This window comes from Nanorana parkeri, unplaced genomic scaffold (assembly GCF_000935625.1).
Source record: "Nanorana parkeri isolate BGI_ZX_2015 unplaced genomic scaffold, ASM93562v1 scaffold864, whole genome shotgun sequence".
In the NCBI taxonomy this organism is placed as follows: domain Eukaryota; kingdom Metazoa; phylum Chordata; class Amphibia; order Anura; family Dicroglossidae; genus Nanorana; species Nanorana parkeri.
The window spans coordinates 32878-42312 of NW_017307132.1; the positions used below are offsets into that span (position 1 = coordinate 32878).

Genomic DNA, 9435 nt, shown 5'->3' on the forward strand with positions numbered 1-9435 from the left:
TGAGCCGACCTGTGACAGTTTCATTGTCACCGGACGGCTAGAACTATGAGGTGAGTGAAAAGCACTCACCTCATAGTTCTCCTTTAATTTCCCCAGATGATCGCACTTGTCAGTCCCAGTTGAGAAACTGCTGATGGGGACATAGCTATGAAAACACTTTCCTCTCCCTCTATTTATTTACATTTACTCTATATACTTACTATGTACTTACTTTCCTAAAATTTCCTGTGTCTTCCACCAGTAACAGCAGGATTGAGAGGACTGTCTTCAGTAATATACACCGCATATGATCTCCTCAAGGGACAAATTGATTCAAACCAGATTTCTCTATAAGATCTATTACTACCCTTTCAGATTGCATACGATTAGCCAATACTTCCCCCCCTATGCTCAAGATGTAATGTTAATATACCTATACCTATATTCACATGTTCTGGACATTCCTCCAGATACAACACTATTAAGGTGCCCATACACTGTGCGATTATCGCACGATAATCGCGGGAAATCCCGCGATCGTACCATAATCGCAAAGTGTATGGAAGGCGTGCGACCGTTTTTACTGTACGGTCGCACGTCTTTTGTCTAAGGAGCATGTTCGAAAACCAGCCGAAAATCTTTTACGATTTTCGGCTGGTTTGTGGCATGCTCGGGAGACAAATGCCGAACGGGCCGGTGTGCGCACGCGCACACTGCCCGTTCTGCTTTGCGGTCATCGGAAGCCCGCCCCTCAGCGGGGCTGGCTTGCGTTGATCGCAAGTACGATCTGCTTGTCCAAGATGGGCAGATCGTACGTTTTTTAAATTACTTTACAACCATCGCAAGACTAAGGTCTTGCGATGGTTGTAAAGTGTATGGCCACCTTTAGTCACATTCTAGATTTGACCAATTCTAAACTGCACATTGCCTTACTACAATATCCGGCTTTGATACTTTTTCATAGGGATGCACAGATACTGATACCGGTACTGGGCATTTTCATGAGTTCTAATCCAAGATTACCCTGCGCCAGAAATTCCTAATACAGATCCGCTACAAAGCATTGTGTCAAGCTAAAACAAATAAATGTAATAATTAATATTAAGAAATCCAATAATAATGCATCAAGTGGAAAATTTGAATAAAGTGCAGTGTAGTATGTCAATTATTGTCTAAATATCCAAAAATAAAGTAAAACATATTATTCAGTCACATCACATCAGTACATTAGGAGTTAATCAACTCTTTCTGTGCATTCAATTATGTGTTCCATAATAGTGTCCACAAAGGAATAGCAAACGGTGCAAATACACCAGCACACGAGGAGTTAATGCTACTTTCTTTGTGTATTCCAAGTAACAGGTCTCCCCTTTAATTAGAGATGGGACGCCCACAATTAGGATAAACTGCTGTCTAAGGGCCAGTTCACACCACAAACAGTGCGTTCCAGAGCAGTCAGTTTCTGCAAATGCACTGAATCGCAGTCTGGCCTTCTGTATTCAGGGGGGGGGGGCAAGTCAATGACACTGCAGCCACGGCCCTCGCCCGCACCTGAACGCATGGCACAGCAGTGCCTGCGTTCCAGTCCAGTGCGATCTGCAAAAATAGTGCTTCCAGCATTTTTGTAGATCGCACTGGACCGAAACGCAGGCACTAATGTGCTATGCATTTGGGTGCAGGCGATCGCACTGCAGGCGGTGTGCGTGGCTGCGTTACCATTGACTTAAATGCACCGCCACGCTCCCTCCCACCCCTGGATTGCAGGAAGCCGGCTGGAATGTGATTCAGTGCGTTCCAGGGCCTGATCTCTCTGGAACGCACTGTTTGTGGTGTGAACCAGCCCTACACGTGTCCTCTCACCGAGGTCATATGTTGTATATAGAAGAAAATAAACATACCATAGTGTGTACCTAATGTAAACAGTGCAAGCGCTTTATTTAACTACTTGATGACCGGGGTGTTAAACTGCCTTCCTGGCCAGGCCATTTTTCACTATTCAGCGCTGCAGTACTCTGACTGACATTTATTCCGTCATGCAATGCTGTACTGAAATGAATTTTATACCCTTTTTTGGGGACAGATAGAGCTTTCGTATGGTGGTATTTAATCACCACTGGGGTTTTTATTTTTTCTATATAATGAAAAAAGTACCGACATTTAAAAAAAAAAAAGAAGTTTTCCCTACGTTATGTTATGAAACATTTATTTGTACCTACATTTTTGGTAAAATATAAGAGACGGGGTCACATCGGGTAAATAGACACCAAACATGTCAAGCTTTAAAATAGTGCGCACCCGCGAAATCGCAATAAAATACCATACCGAAAATTGGTCATAGGCGACGCTTTAAAAGCTTTTACTGCCCATCAATGATTAATGGCCCTAGAATTATTACTTGCACTCTGACATTTGCGGTGATATGTAAAATACAAGGCGTATTCTTTGTTTTCGCACGTAGGTGCACCCGACACGTATTTACGTTTATATGTGCATTGCGGTGGCGGGGGATTTAAATATTTGTTGCATGTGTGTAACTTAAGATTTTTTTTTTTTACACAACTTTATTGCTATCACATAGGAGGCTTACAAGCCCCCTTTGTGATAGCCAATATACGACAGGTCGTTATGGACCCCCAAAGAAGCTGATGAAGCCAACCTAAGAGCCTGCAGAGCCTACCTGAGAGCCTGAACAGTCAACTTAAGAGCCCGCTCAGCCCACCTTAGAGCCCTCACAGCTTCCTGAGACTCCACCTGAGAGTCCGCACAGCCAACCTGAGAGCCTGCAAAGCCCACCTAAGAGACCGCACAACCCACCTGAGAGGCCGTTCAGCCCACCAGAGAACCTGCACAGCCTCCTGAAACCCTGTGCAGCCCAACTGAAACCCTGGAGACATCAGGTATCCACCTTGCAGAGGCACAGTTATGTAGATTCATATTATTCTGCATTGCTTTATAATATATTGCTGGGATTTGGAGTCTCTCTACAGCTTGGAGTCAGGGACAGAAGTACCAGGGTCGCAGCGGTTACAGCTGTGACCAGGGCCTGGCGCTCCACCACTGTCCTAAAATAAAATCATTAGTCTGTATTGTTTTAGAAAAACTGTCACATGACACTAAAAAAAAAAAAAAAGGTATTGGTAATTGGTATCGGCATACTTGAGGAAAAGTATTGGAACTCTCTGTCTGGAAAAGATGGTATCGGTGCAACCCTTCTTTTTGGTATTTATAATAACACCCATCTCACCTGCCTTCTTAAAGAAGAACTCCAGGGAAATGATTCTTAATCCTTGCAGTGGGGATACCCCTGAACTGCAAGGGTCGGGTGCTCGTTTCTGTCTAGGGTGTAACATAAAAAAGTTATACTCACCTGAACCTCAGAGCCGGCTGGCTCTTAGATTGGTCCCTGGAGCCTCTCGTCTCCTCCGTTCCAGCAGTCTAAGAATCTTTGAGTCATCACGTCCAATACACTGTTTATTGGACGTGAGGACACCAAGGGACATTCTGTTGCTGCAGTGGAGCGGAAGATGGGCTGGAGGGAGCACTTTAACAGCCAGCCAGCTGTCAGGATCGGGTGAATATATCTTTGCTATATTACATCCCAGAGGACAACAAGCACTTATTCTTAACCGCAGTGCAAGTGTTAAGAATATTTTTCCCGGAGCTCTTTAAACTTTTGATGTATATATATATATATATATACATATACATACACCGTATATATCGCATAAAATACCCAGATTACATTTTCTATGATATGTTTTACGTTACTGTAACTTTCAAACTGTTTGTATAGGGGAATATGTGCTGTACTTGCTCTTGACTGACTAGACCAGAAACCGATCGTTATAATTGTTTTATTTCTTTTTTTGTACCAAACAATAAAATAAAAAAATATTTGCAAGTACATACTTGAAAATTATAGCAAAGCCCATTTCCCGCCTAGGGGACATCAGTCCTGCTCTGAAGTGCTTCTGTGTCAAGGTTGTGGGCATTTAAAGAGTTAAATTTTTAAAGCAGAAATTTGCCTAAGAAAAAATTGCTAGAAGGAAAGCTTTTTATTGTAGAATAGACATATTATGTGTCTTCTGCAATAAAAGCTTCTCACCTTCCTGCTTGCAATTTCAAACGTCTTTAGTTGACGGGATGAATTAACTAGGAAAGATTCATTAATTAGGAAGCCGAAGATGCTGATCCATAAAGAAGACCGGGGGAAGATGACACTGCCTGCAAAGGAGCTTGTGATGTTACATCACTGGAAGGGTGACTTTCATTTGTCGTAAATGAGCTTAAACTCGTTTGCTGTCAGAGTCTTCTCATTTTTTGCACACATGTTAAAATATAAATTTTAGGCCTGATACATTGCTTTGTATACAGCATGTTGGCATGAGACCTGTGCAGAGGCTTTCATATGTTGCTCTATAACAGGGGTGCCCACAAGGTCGATCGCGTAGCGATCACTGGTAGATCGCCATGTCCTCTCCTCCCGCCGCTTCTCTGGATCCCCGCTCTCCCCAGCGGGGATCCGAGAAGAAAAAATAGAAAAAGAAATGATCGCAAGTACGATCTGCCTGTCTAAGATAGGCAGATCATACTTTTTTTAATTACCTTATCAAAGATAGAAGCTGATTGGTTGCCATGCACAGCTGCTCCAGATTTTGTCTGCTCCAGCTTAATGACGTCATACAAAGATCAATGAAACGCAGTATAGCGTTGAGGCTGATAAAAAGATTTCTGGTTGGTTGCTGTTGTGACAAAGAATGAATTGACAGCACATCTCTGGGAATCTGAAATGATTCATCCATCACAGGGGACAGGTCAACTAAAAAAAGACAGAACAAGTCTAAATGGACATTACAAGATCGGAAAGCAGTGACTCTTCACACACTCATTTTAGTATGAGATTCACTCTGAGTGTTTCCATGGCCTGCTATACTGAACCTAGATGTAAGCTTGATAGGTGCTTCCAGAAACAGTTACTCACCATGCCCGATTTTGTATGAGCAATACAAATTACACTTGTCCAGCTTCAGGTTGTTAATTTGATGATTTTATTTAGGCTCATTATGTACATAAAAGGTCAAAGTCAAGCAGTTTTTTTGATTCCAGCTGCTAAGCATCAAATCAATTCAAATGCTTTGACAATGCAATGAGATAACATTGTATACAGCATATCCGTACAATGATATTCTAACATCCAATCCCCTTCCCTCACCAGTCAGGATATTATCATGTGACCATTACATCAATATTCTGTATATCAGTTGGTAATGTAATGATCAAGTGATACTATCCTGAATGTTTTAAATGAGTAAGGGTCCAAAACACAGCACTGTAATGTTATAGGAGCGATTGTACTAATATGCCATGTATGCTGTAGCTGAATGGAATGTTGAATTGTATGGATTATATTATTGCTCAGAAGATAAAATATAAAGAGATTTTGAATTGTTCAAACTTTATTCCATTGTGCTGACCTTACAAAAGCAAGTGAGGCCCTGAATGTCACTAAAGGGTGTAGTCATTGCACAAGATTTGATATAATACCTGAAATCCATTTTGGGTACATAAAAGTCAAACATATGTATCGTCAGGATATTTTGATACAATGTTGATATTTTAATTGCAAAAGTCTAAGTTTTGAAGTTTTACATGAATCACCTCCTGTTATTGGGCTGATTTTTCAAGACCAACAGCACCAGTGTAACCCAGTATCTGCTTTACAGTATTCTAAAAAAAAGCAGGTATCCGCTTGGCTCACAGCTGTTCTGGGTAAGTACGGGAAGATCTGTATGCATTCTCTGCAGGAGGGATGAACTGGAATTGGCCTTTCAGAAAATGAGATGTCTTTAATTGAGAGCCCCAGGTTTTTGTGCCTGCTGTAACATCAGGTTTACTTTAACAGACTGGGAGAAGGCCTCTCATGAGATGACAGAAAGGATTCAGCCAGATGTGCAAGTTTAGTTCTCATGTAAATGTACATATCCATAACCATACCATAATTTCCACTGAGGACACACTGAATGCCTAATCAGTTCCTTCCTACCTTCACTGGAAGCCTGAATCTGACTGTTGAGAAATAGCTGCAGTTCTTAGAAAGAGAACACTGGGCTTGAATCACAAAAGGTGGGTGGCATCTGCAACTGTAAAGGACTGCTGGCAGCACAAGGGCAAAAGTTAAAGGTAATACAATTTTTATTATCATGGTAAAAGCCAACATTTCAGGGTCCTTTTCTGAAGATGAAGAAATCTGGCATCTTTATCTTATACATACTTCTTTCCTCCAGATAGTTTCAACATAATCCAGTTTCTATTGCTGGGTAAGGCTGGAGTCTCCTTGTGTAGTAGGGATGCACCCATACCGATTTTTCTTTATCGAGTACGAATATTTTTTTCCCCGGTACTCGCCGATACCAAATAACGATTCCAGAAGTCCTTATTTGCCGGGAAGTGTGCAATGACTCGCTGCATACATGCTCCCTTGTCACCATGAGATGAGGATGTATGGAGCTGGCTTTCTGGCCAATCAGGAAGCCGGGGGCGGGTAATGGCGTCATTACACAGCGCCTGGCTTCCTGACTGGCCGGGAAGCCGGCTCCATGCTACCTCGTCACCCGGTGATGAAGCATAGAGCCGGCTTTATGGCCAATTAGTAAGCCGGGGGGGCGGGTAATGACTCGCCGCCCGGCTTCTTGATTGGCCAGCTTCCCGACCAATCAGGAAGCTGGGCGCCAAGTTATTACCCGCTGTCCGGCCAATCGGGAAGCCAGGCAGCGTGTAATGACGCGCAGCCAGCCTTTCTGATACCGGAAGTTAGGGATACGCATCGGGAGCATTTGGGCAAGTACAAGTACTCGCCCAAATACTCGGCATCGGCACTGATACTAGTATCGATATCAGTGTATCCCTATTGTGTAGTACAGGGATCAGCGATTTCTCTGCAAACATTTTAAAACTCATGCAGCCACAAACAACGTTCTTTTTTTCTCTCTAACAGGGGCAACATTGTCTGCCTTAAACCCATTATAAGCCGGTAGTGCAAAGTATCACAATAACCTGAACCAGTGTTCAGTCACAGGCTCACAAGGTGATGCTCCCTTATCAACTTTTCAGGCAAATCCCGCAGTGTTGTTCTTTTATTCCAGCCACTCAGAACCTGACAAACCATGGCATCCTGCCTATTGGCAGAGCTGCGCGCTCTGTAGCAAGCTGTGGTTACAGGTATTGCTCTGTGAGCCTGCTGCTTAATAGATGCCATCACTCAATGTCCAGCTGGAGGGTGCTGCTCCCCCCCAAGCACTGAGATAACGAGCAGCCAGAATAATGAGCAGTGACAGGTCACTCGTCATTCTGATGGGATGTAATTAGAAAGCCAAGAAGAGGGGAAAGGTGCACATCTCGCACTGCAGCAATATGAAGAAGTGGGGATGGAGATGGAATGTGTCATCATCAGGATGGAGAGATAAAGGGGGTGCATTGTGGGTCCGAGGGACAGCACTTTAAAGACAGGACATTCAGCATAACAGACTCCATAAAACCAAGATGTTTTAATGTATGAACCAATCGTGAAGTCACAAGACAAAGGTCAAAGTCCAGTGCCAATTAGTTTCACAGGGCGGTTGTTATACCTCAGCGAGAGTTCTGCTTCAATCTGAAACAAAATGGAGGCATATGACAGCAGACATTTCTATTAGAATTTTTATTGCCACACCTACCAGTAGTAATCTTCTGGTTACTCCTCCCCACCCTAATAATCTGTCCCAAAGCTCACCTGCTTCTGAAGTTCACGACTTCTCTCCTGAAGGACTTGTAGCTTAGGCTCCAGGCTTTCCCTCTCCTCTTGTGCTGACTTTCCTCTCTCCAGCCATGCTTCCCTCTTCCTCTCCAAGAGTTCTGCTTGCTTGAGTCGCTGCCCTAGTAGATCAGTAACTCTATCCACATACCTAGGACAGACAGCACAAGTCATGCTTAGTCTTGCCATGATGATGCTGATTTACTAAATGCGTATCTACGAAATTTTACTTAACCCCTTCATGACTGAGGCCTTTTTTTCATTTTTTTGTACCCATGTTATATTCCACATTTTAGGCCTGAAAATTACTTAAAACCCCCCAACATTATATATTTTCTGAATGCCAAGACCCTATAGAATAAAATGGTGGTAGTTGCAAATTTTTATGTTGCGCAATATTAGCGCAACTCCTTATTAAACCCCAATATTTAGTGAAAAATTTAATTAAATGCCCCAAAACACAACAAAATACCCATTTTTTTAATGAAATATAAAAGATGAGGTTACAACGAGTAAAACGATACCCAACATGCCCAGGTTACAAATTGCGTGCATCCGTAAAACGGCGAAAAACCCCAGTACCCCAAAAAGTCCATAGAAGACGCTTTAAAAGCCCCCACAGGTCATCAATTTAGAGATACCCCAAAATACTGGCCCTAGAATTATTGCTCTCACTCCGGCGTGCGCGGCGATACCCAACATGTGTAGCGCGTTCGTCGTTTTCATGCGTAGGCGCACCCGACGCGTGTTTACGTGGCGACGCGCGTGCTCGCGGGGGCGGGGTACTTTTAAATTTTTTTTTATTATTATTAGATTTATTTTATTTCATTTTAATTTTAAAAACAGTTTTTTTTTTTTTTTTTTTTTTACTTTACTTTGACTGCTATCACATGGGGGGGCTTACAAGCCCCCCCATGTGATAGCAGATGGTGGTGACAGGTACTCTTTAAGGTGATGCTGGGGGTCCAAAAGACCCTCAGTGTCACCTTTACACTGGAAATAAGCTATTGAAGTGCAGATCGCAATTGAATTGCTTATAGCTGGGCTCCAGGAGCCCAGAACTGACAGCCCAGGGACCGGAAGTGATGCAATCTGCATCGCTCCCGGTCCCATAGAACGGGGAGGGGATCGATGAACGGAAGTTCGTCGACCTCCTCCCCAGCTCCCCGCGGACACCAAGATTCGGGACGCAGAAGCGATCTGGCGACAGGTAAGTCGCCAGGATCGCTTCTGTTGTAAAGCCGACAGTCGGCTCTACAAGTTTAAACAGAGTCCCGGGGGCAAAAGCCACCGGGAGTCTGTTTAAACAGCCCCGATGCTGGCGACGTACACTGTACGTTGTCAGTCACGAAGGGGTTAAAGAAAACATCTCATGAAAGAAATTCTTTAAAAAACATTTTAGACATTTGGCTGTCAAGTTGGCTAAGTAACTGATTAAGAAAAAAATATGCAGATCTGTTGCATTGTTGTTCTATGACTGGTTAGAGACTCAGAAACTGCTGAAACCAGAGGACTGATATAAGATCCAGGGAAGTTTGCATTTCAGAAAAAGCTTGGCAACGGTTTCCACATTAAAAAAGAATAAGGCTTTAGCCTTTTTGTCGTTCCTTCTTTTTCCCCCTCCCTACTTACCCCTCTTCCCTTCCTCACCTCTCCCCCCCCCCCCC

The 9435-nt window shown here is 43.3% G+C and overlaps 1 protein-coding gene across 1 annotated transcript in view; it reads right to left on the reverse strand.

Moving 5' to 3' along the window:
• Positions 1-7504: 7504 nt before the first annotated feature.
• Positions 7505-9435, reverse strand: part of CDK5RAP3 (CDK5 regulatory subunit associated protein 3) — a 22543-nt gene continuing 20612 nt past the window's right edge. Inside the window, exons 13-14 of the mRNA XM_018565586.1 lie at positions 7748-7919; positions 7505-7627 (exon numbers count right to left, since the gene is read on the reverse strand). Of these exons, the coding sequence (XP_018421088.1) occupies positions 7562-7627; positions 7748-7919 (238 nt within the window). The 3' untranslated portion in view covers positions 7505-7561. The remainder of the gene's footprint in view (positions 7628-7747; positions 7920-9435) is intronic.